At 30.9% G+C, this 12,312-nt stretch overlaps 2 protein-coding genes across 9 annotated transcripts; both read left to right on the top strand.

Moving 5' to 3' along the window:
* The first annotated feature begins 1,709 nt into the window (after window positions 1–1,709).
* On the top strand, window positions 1,710–6,217 carry LOC110660740 (uncharacterized). 8 transcript variants are annotated; one of them, XM_021819148.2, is made up of 6 exons: window positions 1,710–1,883; window positions 2,112–2,190; window positions 3,389–3,487; window positions 3,923–4,803; window positions 5,143–5,798; window positions 5,893–6,217. In XM_021819148.2, exons 3-6 carry the CDS (start codon window positions 3,478–3,480, stop codon window positions 5,999–6,001), a joined length of 1,656 nt encoding a protein of 551 aa, XP_021674840.2. In that variant the 5' UTR covers window positions 1,710–1,883; window positions 2,112–2,190; window positions 3,389–3,477; the 3' UTR covers window positions 6,002–6,217. The 8 variants fall into 8 exon arrangements, with proteins under 8 accessions (XP_021674840.2, XP_021674836.2, XP_057988347.1 ...); XM_021819144.2 differs by having other exon boundaries at window positions 3,384–3,487; XM_058132364.1 differs by having other exon boundaries at window positions 2,819–3,487.
* Window positions 6,218–8,035: 1,818 nt separating this feature from the next.
* On the top strand, window positions 8,036–9,162 carry LOC131171736 (protein GOLVEN 6-like). Its single transcript, XM_058131637.1, has 4 exons — window positions 8,036–8,227; window positions 8,340–8,440; window positions 8,551–8,614; window positions 8,715–9,162. The coding sequence occupies exons 1-4, from the start codon at window positions 8,110–8,112 to the stop codon at window positions 8,876–8,878; spliced, it is 447 nt and encodes a 148-aa protein (XP_057987620.1). The 5' UTR covers window positions 8,036–8,109; the 3' UTR covers window positions 8,879–9,162.
* Window positions 9,163–12,312: the final 3,150 nt, after the last annotated feature.

The following is a 12,312-nucleotide window of genomic DNA, read 5'->3' as shown; positions in this document are numbered from 1 at the left end:
CACTCAAGCCACCACCGTAGCACCTCCTGCCACTTAGAGTTGGAGTTAGTGTGAAGACTGAGGAAGAAGAAAACTCGGCATCAAAAGTAAGGAAAGCCTACAAACTACCAACCATTATCTGGAGTGCAACCTCAGGCCTCCACTGGACCAAACAAACACCAAGCTCAAATGGCAACAACAAACACTAATAGAGAAAGCAAGTTTTGAACCCAGACATTTCAGTCTCACATAGCCTAGGGTCGCCTTAAAGCTTGCAAGCTAGTAGACTTCTCAGTAACCTCACTTTCCCCTTCACCCAACCCATGCCATGCTAGAGCTCACAACCATGCAAACAACTAGATCACCCAAAAAGTCATATCCATAAGTATCGATTTGTCAAAAGGAGAAAGCAAAATAACCATATCTACAACTCAAATCCAACTGAATGGGAGGGCAACCCATCTATCCAGGCAGGGGAGGATAGCCATCCACAACTATTTTTAGACCAAATGATTCAACTCTACTAAATATATATTAACGTGTTGTTAACGTGGTATTAATATATAAAATATTATTTTTAATGCCATGTTAATATGGGTATTCAATGCCACATTTGCATGAACATTGATATTTAATCAAGTAAGCAATATCACTTAATGGTAAATTACAGGTAATTTCTTATGTATCAAAGTATAAAATTATAAGTTTTTTTTGCACTTTTTCTTTTTTTTTTTTAATGAAAACATATGAAAAATATCACAAGATTCAACCATTTCTCTTTTTTTTTTTTTAAATCTCATGTTAATATACAAATATATAGATTTTTTTTACAGCAACACATATATATTTCTCTCGTTGAAACTGTATAGTATTAATATTTATGAGCAGATGAATGGGGACACGTCACAAGCTCGGGATCGACGCTTGCCTATCATCGACAGTGAAGTGTTCACAGTAAGTTTGGTATTCTTTATTTAATTATTCTATCATTTTTAAATTACATTGTTATCATACCAAAGTTTGTAAATAATCAAATTATGGTTCTAAAAGTCGTCGGCCTTTAAAGGCTTAATGAAATTTTTTTTAAATAGTAAATAACATTTTAATAATTAATTCACTAGTTTTTTTTTAATAAATATAATTAAAAATCATATTTTCCCATTACTTTCTCTCTTACTCATACTGCGTTATAAATTTATCCTAAAAAATTTATGAACTCTCAAAATTAATTCATTGGTTGTGGTTACTCCAACATGGGATCTATTCAACTATTAATATTGTCCCTCCCTCTCTCTGAACCATCGTACCGTGTAATGAATGCCCCCAGCGAAGAGCAGAGAAAGGCTCCATTGTGTTTCGCTTTCCTTCCTTATCATCTTCTGCTATTCATAATTAATTCGCCTCTGTTTTTGGAAAATAAACCTCTCCAACTAAACCTAATAAATCACAACCAGATATATTATTTATAAACTAAATCAATTAAATCATTCATATTTATCTATAAAAAATTATAATAGTATAATTATAAATAAATATTTAATTTAATTTTTAATTTTTTATACTTATATAATTATAAATAAATATAAATAGTATAAAAAGATATAATTGATTTGTTTTAATCTGTAAATTGATCAAATTAACGTATTTAAATATTTATAAATGGATCAAAGAGTGACAGAGCTAATTGTTGACCTTTTTTTTTTTTTTATTAAGGTTTAGATTACTGCACATAATTACACCACTATCACACATCTATCTCCCTTTCTGCATTTATTTTCTGTTCATCATTTCATCTACACTCTCTTTACTGCCTTGAATGTGGGCTTTGATTAAAGACCTTCTAATATCAATCTGAATCTTCCACTTAAATTCTGCTGTGGAATGTCTCTCTTTACTCTTTTCAGGTCCCTTCTCTCTCTCTCTCTCTCTCTCTCTCTCCCCTTTTAAATCATCATGTCATGTTATCCATAGATCCCTTTTTGTTTTCCTTCTCTAAAGTAGGAGTTTCTGAGTTGTTTTGTGTTTCTTTTTCATTTCTTACGTTTTCTTATTCTAATTCTAGTTTTTTTTTTTTAACTCGGTATATTGATGTGTCGGTTTATGTTTTGCAATTTTTTTCTTTGTTTTTGCAGTAATTTTTGAACAGAGTGCCTGCTGATTCTGAACCAGAAAGCGGAAAATGGGACTAAATTCTTCTATCTGATCAAAAAGGTATGCCACTGTTAATATATTATTTGTTTTCATAATTCTTTCGTTCTGGTTCGATGTTGAGGGTTGTTTTTGTGCTGGGATCTGCTTTTGGATCTCTCGTATTCCTTAATTTTGTTTTTTACTAATTTTTCTCTTGATACTGAGGCTAACTTCAATACCCATATGGAATTTCTAATTGTGACGAGTTAGATCAGATCAAAAGCTTACCAAACAAAAACAAGGTGGTGCTGTCACAGATGGACAGTCAGTTCCTATAGCTTCACTTCTTTATTTAAAAAAATGCAGAGTTCTTTTTTTATTATTATTTTTTTAATTTTTAAGTTTATGTCAGCTTTCGTAAAAGTTAAAACTTTTCTCGTCTTTTTGTATATATAGAGGACAGATTTAAGATTCCATATGGTAAGCCGAACGTTTCTGCCTCGCCGAAAGTTTCTGGCTCGCGAGTCCTCTTTTTGTAGCCATTATTTTTTAAACCCCTTCTTTGGTTAAGTTTTCATAATTTGAAAGCTAGGAAACAGAAGCTGGATTGCATCTCTTTTACCTTTTTGGTGGTTTACTGTTTACGCATTCCACCCAGATTTATTTGTTGCTACATTATTTTGACTCTGCTGTTCTTATTTTTTTGAAGTAGAAAGGGCGGTCAAAGGCATTCAAGAAGTTTATGAATTTTCTTCCCTTTGATAATTTAACAAGTTTTACTACATAGTTTATGATTTCTCGGAGCTTTAGGTTGATTCTTTTTTCCCATGGAAAATTTCTATGCTGGATTGACCAGACCACTCTCCCAACCGCAAAAAAAAAAAAAAAGGAGGGTTCTGTATTTTACCTGGATATTTTTGATTTGTTATTTTTTAGATTTTGCGCTGCCCCAAATTGATAGTACCTGTAAAAGTATTTTTTTGGATGAAGACTTTTTGTTGAAAACTTGCTTGACGTTGTTTCAATAGTGTGTTAAAGTTTTCTTCTCCCTCAATTGTGAACAATTTAGTTTGTATTGATCACAGACTAAACCTGGTTCAGTTACGCGTTATCAGATTATCTGTGGAAAGTTCTTTATATATTTCTCATTATTGGCTTAATTAAATTAAAATTTTCTTATAATATCTTTTATCCTGAGTATCTTTACAATGACTTTGTCTCATATGCAGAGCGGTTTTATACAGTTTTGCTTGATGCCTAATTTTAATGGGCAGGTTAGGTTACATTTTCCAGTGTTGTGCTTGAAGATATCACTATAGGTAGCTCGAAGAACCAGACAATCTTGCATCTTATGCAATCTATGTGAACATGGAACTCGGTAATGATATGTATCTCTTTTAGGCTCGTCTATCATTGTTAGAAGCAATAATCTTTCTTTTTTTTGCAACTATTATTGAGAGTTTGAATGTCATAGATTTGTCAGTATTATCAGCTTTTCTGATCTTTTTTGATGCTAGAGTCTTGTGTTCCTTGGTCAATGAATCTTGTACTTCGAAAAAGAAATTATCAAAGGAAATCTTATTCATTCCTCCGTTTATTAAAACATGTACTATACAAAGGTGCTTAGCAGAGCAAGCAAATTTGTGGTGCCTTTTTTTTTTTTTTTTTTCTGTGTTGTCTTGTAAATTTCTTCCTGGACCAGCAGCCTTTTTGACCTTCTATGAGTCACAATTTTCAAATTTGAGGCATTACAAACATTTTTAGTACATGTTAGATTTCCGTTTTTACTACCACTGAATATTGTACCCTGCAGATGGTAATCAGGTATTTTGCCATAGAACTATCGACCATAAGTCTGACTCCAAACTTTTTGGATGCAACAATGTTGCTTTGGACTCAACTGGACTCAAGTCTGGAAATGGGATTGTGAATGGAGATCAGCATATGGTCTTCAGTTGTATGAATGGCAAGGAAGGCAATACAGATCAATTAAAATATGCATTCAATGGTGAAGGTGGTTGGGCTGCTTCAAAACTTGATTCTTCTATCATTGTGGATGATTCAAAAAGTGATGATGAGAAAGAAGTAGGAGACTTTGTCCCACCAATGCCATCGATTCATTCTTCACTGAAAATTGAATCATTTGAGCAGGACCCAGTTTTCTATGTAGGCAAAAGTGTTATGGAATCTAAACTGCCGGAGTTGGTAGTTTGTTACAAGGAGAATATTTGCCATGTTGTTAAGGACATCTGCGTTGATGAGGGAGTCCCTTTCGGGGACAGGTTCTTGTTTGACCCAGGTGTTAGTGAGGAGAATTTGCGCATAATTCTGCCTATTGAGGACATAAATAGTGAGATAGCAAAAGAAAAAGTTGATCTAGATACTTGTATACCAGACATTCTGAAACCTTCGTCAGAAAAAGGGAAATCAGCACTTTGTTTGCCTATTCCTGATGTTCTAATATCTTCAGAAGAAAAGGGATCTAAAAATGAATTTTCTCTTGGATGCGATTCCAAGAAGTTGATGCCAATAGAGGAAGCAGACGTTAACTCAATGGATGAAATTGCAAATGTTACACTCAAAGCGATTTTTTCACTTGGAGAATTGCTTTCAATGCCCGAAGTGGACATGGAGCTTTCACAACCCGGGTCTTCTCATAACAATGTTGATAAAGCTGAACGACAGTCTATTCAGGTATGCACATCTAAAATCATTAGAGTTTGCAATTCTTGTAAAAATGGTGGCATGTGTTTAATCTACTTTGAGATGAAGCTTTTCTTTGAACTTCATTAATGTTGAGGTCTAGGATGTTTGTTCTGTGTGAGTGTGTGGAGTGGGGGAAGGAGCTTAGGTGCTCTTTGAGGTGTAGAACTGTCAATGCAGAGTTTTCTCACTGTGCTACTGGTGCAAACTGCATAGGATTGATAGGTTATAAAGTCCTCGCTTTAAAAAGAGGGTTCAGGGTTGCATTTGGGGTTGATGGTAAGATTGTCTGACATCTATGATTTAATGGTTTTGTTGCTTCTAATGCAGAGGCCAAGTGAAAACACAATCATAGCAATGGCTTCTGCCTGTGAAGAAACTGAAAATGGCAATGAGCAAGCATTCTTGGTGAATCCTGTTGTACACGTGGCTGAAGAATTATATTCTGGCCATCATGAAGCTGTCTCTGGAACCCTTGCCCTGGATTCTGCAACTAAAGCAGACGAAACAGTATTAGCAAGTACTGCTATGAAATCTATAACTGAGGGATTAGAAAATGGCAGCAGAGACAATAAAATGGCAAGCCCTTATGGGGATTTTGTGCCCGAATCAACCCATGATGGGGAAGGGGGTTCTGTGCCTGAATCAACCAGTACAATTGGAGATGAATCATCCGACAACAATAGGGTGGAGACTATATGTACAAGTTTTAACTCTCACTCTTCTACACTAGCAGCAAGTGGAGGAGAGAAGGATTCTCAGAATGGTGGCTCTGAACATATTGAGTCGTGCTCATCCAGGCTGGAGGGGACTAACATGGAGCCATTTTCAAGTCAACTTCAGTACAGTCTTGAGGAGACAAATTTCTCTGCTTCAGGTCCTCTATTAGGTCTGATAAGCTATTCAGGGCCAATTGCAAATTCTGGCAGTGTCTCTCTTAGATCCGATAGCAGCACAACGAGCGCCTGCTCCTTTGCATTCCCCATGTAAAATAATTGTCAAGCTAGTCATTTCTCATTCTTTATCTGCCCCATTTTGAATCCATACTAATAATCTGATTTTGCTAATTGTTTGGCACAGATTGCAGTCGGAATGGAATAACAGTCCTGTAAGAATGGTGAAAGCTGACCGTAGACATTTCCGGAAACATAGGAATTGGAGGCAGGGCCTTCTTTGCTGTAGATTCTGAATGCTTTTGTTATGTCCATAGGTTAAAGTAGAAAAATATATACTTCACACAATTTATTTATTTTTTAGGCAGTAGTACTGATACACATATTTCTCTTCTCTCTTACTTTGGGGTGCATGTGCAGTAGGGCTATAAATTGTCATGCTTTTAGGTTTGATCTCATGGCATGCCATTTGAGATGCAAGCAATACGTATATAATTTTGTTTGTTATTTGATCTCATCAGCCCCTATTGGAGATCAATTTATATTCCTTGCTTGTTGGCTAATTTTTTATATTGTTCAAGATAAACAATTTTCATTATTCTAATTCTGATGGGGAATATTTAATTATTTAAAATTTTAAGTGTTTATCGGTGTAAATTAGTTTACAAGCACTAAGGCTATGTTAAATTTAGAGAGGGTTTTAGTGAGATTATAATTTAATTCATTTTAATTTAAACTTATATAAGTAATTAAATTGCTTTAAATATCAAAATGACTAATTTAGTCAATATTGTAAACTAATAATTTATATTTACTTTTTCATTTTTATACTTTATTGACATATTTATATATTGATTTACAGTAGAAATGTTTGGTAAAAATATAATTATTGATAAACTATTAAAATGTAAAAATAGTGATATTATCTTAATAATCCTATACGAGAATAATTTTTTATAAATATTATATTATCGAACAATATAAATAAGAGACGTCATTTAGGTTAAATGAGTTTATCAAATAAGGCTCAAGTGATTATAAGCTAATTATTTTTGTAAATTAAGTTAAACACCTCAAATTTCAAAACTTTGTTGGGATGGGCAATAAAATATTTAACAGTTTGTTAACAAAGAAAAAACAAAGGCCTTACGAAAACTACAAGGAGGAAAATGAGAAGTTCTGTGAGTAGCTTTTTGACTGAGAGAAATGAAATCTTCAAAACATTTCCGCACTCTCGTGCTCTGGATTCGTGTTTCTTGAAACGAGAGACGGAAGGTTGGCACTTGGCTGGTCCCAAGAGAAAAGGCTCGTCTGTGAGCCCGCTGCATTAATTCTCTCGCGAGTTTAAGCTGAAATGTATGAGATAAAATTTATGCTTTAGATTATATGAGATAAAATTTAGATCAATAATACAGAAAATGCTTAAAGATAATTTATAAGAGAAGGGTTGCTAGTCTTTTTATTTTAGAAGATACGTTTACCTTAATTATTTTCCATTTTTTTATATCAAATCATGTCATGTCTTCAATTGATAAAAGCAGACCTTTATGGAAAAAAAGAAGAAGAAGAAGAAGAAAGAAGAACAAAAGGTAAAGGCATGTGATTTTACTTTGGAAAACGAAAGATACATTTGAGCTAATCCATGTATTCTTTGGTTAACATGAAGCATGCTGTACTATTTGACAAAAACTTCATGGGGTAGACAAAGCGTTCATGTAATATCCTCAATCAAGTACAATTCAATCAAGATTTATGGCGCTGCAAGAGATTTTCTTAAAAAGTTGACCTTTATAATTTTATTTAGATATGGTAAGCTCTGCTGCCATATAAAGGAAATAAATTACTATAATTCTAAAACTTAATTCAAAAGAGGAGATTTTGATAAAATTTTATATGCAACTCAAAAATTTTATCCCGAACTAACTTGTAACAATAGTCCAAGGAGTATCAATTGCCTAAATCTAATTGCATGATTGAATATTGTAAATGAGCTAGCCTGCAATCTTCTTCCATTTAGCTAAGAATGAGAGAGAAGAATAAAGTACAAGATGATGAAATTATCAAATAATTTCTTTCCTTCTCCATTAAAGAGACAAAGAAAGATTGCGATGGTGGTGTTTACTCTCGACAGATAGGTGAAATATATATTTCTTTATTTGGGATTTTGATGGGAATATGTGTAGTGTAGTATAAACATGGTTACAGAAACAGAAACCAATAAGGGCCCTACTATAGTAGGTAATGACAAAAAATCAAACCCAAATGGTGTGAAGCCACCTAAAAAGGAAGAATAGGTAGAGGATTTCCATGTACTTGTTTTGGGACTCTTCTTTTTGTGCTTTGTGTTTGTTAGCTCTCGCAGTGTACCACATACAAGTTATATATCCTTACCATACTAAAGAAAATGTCTCACGCAAAGTCTTCTAGGAAAGAAATGGAGCTTCTAGTCATCTTCCCTGTTCTGTGCATTTGCCTTTCTATGCTTTTATCATCTTGTGTTGGTACCCAAGTTCAAGAACAAGGTAAGGGATTAGTATATATTATTATTCTTTCAGTTGCCTTTGTACTCTTAGATCATATTCATGTTCTTATTTTATTTACCTGTGTATATATATGTATATATATCATGAGCAGCCATGGCCAGTAGAGTTGATAAAGTCGAGCTTTCTCTCCCTGCTGCTGCGCTTCCAAGGAAGCTTAGAATAATACTACTTCTTGATGAGAAAGCAGCACCTGCAAGTGTCATTAGTATCTCTGCTCATAGTTGATTTACACTAGCTTATTGCTTCAAAATTTAACAATTAATTTCCCCTTACTTTTTTGTCTTGTAACTTCTGAAAAACAGGTTAATGATCATGGAGGTCAAGGTTCCGCTTCAAGCAATAAAATGGAGAGAGGAGATATATCAGGTACATATAATATAACCGAGCAAACTTTCCACAACTAATTAATTAAACCTTTTATGTTAATTTAATTTGTATAATAAATTAATTAATGTGCTGTGTCCAGGAAAATCACGCCACAAGGAAGAAAATGTGATGAAAAGAAGCAGAGGGACAAGGCAAGAATGGGTGGAGGGAACCGACGACACATCGCAATATTTTACGATGGATTATTCCCACGTTAGAAGAAGAAGTCCCATACATAACAAAGCATTGCCGGTTGGTCCATGAAACAATATGCATGGATTTTAATTAATTTTCCGACTATATATCGATCCAAACAAACCTTTCTTTATCGATCCAAACAAACCTTTCTTTGACACAGTTTTGCCTTAAACTACGTTCATGTTATTGTAATTGGGAAAATGGGGGGACCTTTTCTGTGATTTATGCACGTTAAGGCCAACATTATGGAGCAAAACCCTAAGATTTTGGATCAGTTTACTAAATGTACGTGTGAGTTTATATATATAATATGTAACCTTTCTCTATTATCATTACGTGGAGATTATTCATTTGATTGAGTTAAAGGTGATAACTTATTTTCTCATCATAAATCTTAAAATAAATAGATAAAAAAATTCGAAATTAAAAAATTTTCATTTTTAAAATTTTTAATGATAGAGGAAAATAAATTAGATTCATTTATCTAATTTGTTTACGAACATAATCCATAATGAAATTATAAATTTTATAAAAATATATCATTTAATTTCAGAACTAGAATTAATCAATAATTTATGATATTATCAATTATTAGTCTTTTTTTTTTAAATTTGCTGCAGATAATATAATGGACCAATTTTAATGCATTGTAAGTTTTTATTTTATTAAGCTATTTTTTTTTAATCTGCAAATCGAGAATTGCATTCATTGTTCATCGGGCAAGAACAAGAACAGAGCAATTTAAAAGGCTAAAGGCTCATAATCCAGTCCCCAATAAACATCCCCAACCCCACAAATGACCCATAAAAAAGCCTTGGAAATTAGCACACTAGAAAAACTAAACCACCAAAAGCTACAGCAGCAGCGCTCCCCATCCAGACCCGAAACCAAAGCAGAGACTAGGAAAAAGAAAACAGAAATTTTAACGGTGACAAAATGCCAACATGCATTCAAAAATCAACACAAAAGTCTTCATGTTCCAAATATCTTCTAGATCAAACCACTCAATCTATACTGGACCTCAAAAGCAAATTAATCAACCGGCATCCATTAAAAAGAAACTGGGCATAACTCACAGAGTTCTAAGGCATTTCAGTTTCCCCTAAGTCAACGAACTTCTCAGTGCTCCGCACCCTCCAACCACACCAGACATGGATAATCAGCCAGATCACTTCCATCCAACACGGTTTACTGATTTACTATTACTATTTCTTCAAACCTGCAAAAAAACATAACCCAAAACCCTTTATACGCCCACAACCCAGATAAGGGATAGCCACCCAAAAGCTCTCTCTCTTTTGCATGATTTATTATTTTTTTTATTATTTTTTTTAAAACTCTCTTTTTTTTTAATGATAAAACTAAAAATAAAAAATAGTTTTTTTCTTTTTTTAATTATATATTTATATATATGCATACACTCAATCTTTTAGTACTGTTTATAGGAACAACAAGCATTAAAACCCTTCGCACCTTGTTGCGGATATTAAAATATTTATATTAAAAATATATTAACCTTGTTTTATAATAATATAAAATATTATATTTATATCTTATAAATATAATTATTATCTATTAATAGTTAATAATATTTAATATAAATTTAAATAAAATTAAAATTTAATCATTACATATATTATGTATTGAATATATATATATTCTAATTTAAGATCAATTAATATTAATAATATACTATTAATTATTTTCTTAGTATAATAAATTGAACAAAGTATAATTTGATAATATAGAGTTTAGTAATTAAAAAAAAAATAATAATAACACTTATTAAAAAAGTGAATTGATTAATCTATCTAAAAAAGCAAAACATTATTCTTATAGTAATTCATCGAATATTTAAAAGTAAAGTATATTCATATTATTTTTAAAGATTTTTAATTATTAAAAAATAAGTTAAATATATTACAATTAAATTAAATTTTAAGAACAAAGTAAATTTAAGTATTTATTACTTATAAATTAAATTTACATAATTTAATAGATTAACAACTCTAAATAGATACTATAAAAAAGTTTATATATATATATATTTTAATATTTTCTAGATGATCATAATAATAATAATAATAATAATAATAATAATAATCAAAATCTTACTATTTTAAAATAGTGTTTATAGAGAAAAAAAAAATTAAAAAAGGTGTAATAAATGTTATTAAAATAAATCAATAATTTTTTGTCATCATACTTTCCTGTATTGATATGAAAATCTTAATAATATTGATTTATAAAATAAAATTTATTTTATTATAAAATAAATCACCTTAACATTAGTTAAATAAAGATAATAATGATTAAAGCAAATTTAATAATTAAATAATTAAAAAAAATTAAAAAGAAAATAATATAAAAAATAGTAAAAAATTAATTTGAATCAGTATATGAACACTGATGTAGTTTCAAATTTAAATAAATAGAAATTTAAAAATTTAAATAGTAAAATAAAATACCTAAATTAAAATTAAAAGATAATTGGGAAAGAAAAAAAAGTGTGGCATGTCAACAAATTTTAAGATATATAATGTAAAAATTGAAAAGGAAGTTTTTACTTTTAACAATAAAACAAAAAATTAAAAATAAAAACACCAAAAATAGAAAACCACATCATGATAAGATCATTAATATCCTTAGATCAGTAAATTTCATTTTATTAAAATAAAATTATTTTAATGAAAATAATAATTAAATAATTTAAAAGTAATTAAAATTAAAATAAAAAGTTGAAATTATATATATTGGGGTGTTGTTTGGAAAAGGTGGGAGGGTGGCTGAAATTAGGGGTGAGCAATCGGTTCAAACCGAACCGAATCGAATTAAATTATAAAAATTAAACCGTCAATTTTAGAAATCGAATAGAACCAAAATTGGTGAAAAATCGAATCGAACCGAACCGCTTTATTTCGGTTCGATTTTATTTAAACAGATCGGTTTGATTTTTGATTGATTTTTTAATTTAGACTTGATTTTTAAATTATTTGGTCTAATTTTAACTTTGGTTTGAACCTAATAACCATTAATCAATGAAATTAAACAATTAATATATATAAAATTAAATATAATTCATAAATTTTCCATAAAAAAAATTAATTCAAAAATCGATTCGGTTCGATTTGACTATATAAATCATTATTCGGTTCGGTTCGGTTTAACCGATTTTTTTATCTTCAAAATCGAACCGAACCGAAATAACTGAAATTTTTATAAATTAAAAACGAACCAAACCGATTAAATTTTAAAACTGAACCAATTAAACCGAATTGACACGATTCAATTCGATTTTTTGATTTAAACCAAATTCTGTCGTCCCTGGCCGAAATGGGAAAAGGAAAAATATGAGGTGGGGTGATGTGTTTAAAAAAAAAAAAAAGAAAAGGTTTACTGTTTCGATGAACATTAACTAGCTTCTTATACATTTTGTAAAAATAATTTTTTAGCCTTTCAACTTGAATGACAGGACTTTATATGTGACATCAATAAATTTT

Source organism: Hevea brasiliensis, chromosome 13, assembly GCF_030052815.1.
Source record: "Hevea brasiliensis isolate MT/VB/25A 57/8 chromosome 13, ASM3005281v1, whole genome shotgun sequence".
NCBI classification, from domain to species: Eukaryota; Viridiplantae; Streptophyta; class Magnoliopsida; order Malpighiales; family Euphorbiaceae; genus Hevea; species Hevea brasiliensis.
The sequence above is the reverse complement of the archived record's forward strand: the minus strand, read 5'-3'. Positions and strand labels throughout refer to the sequence as shown.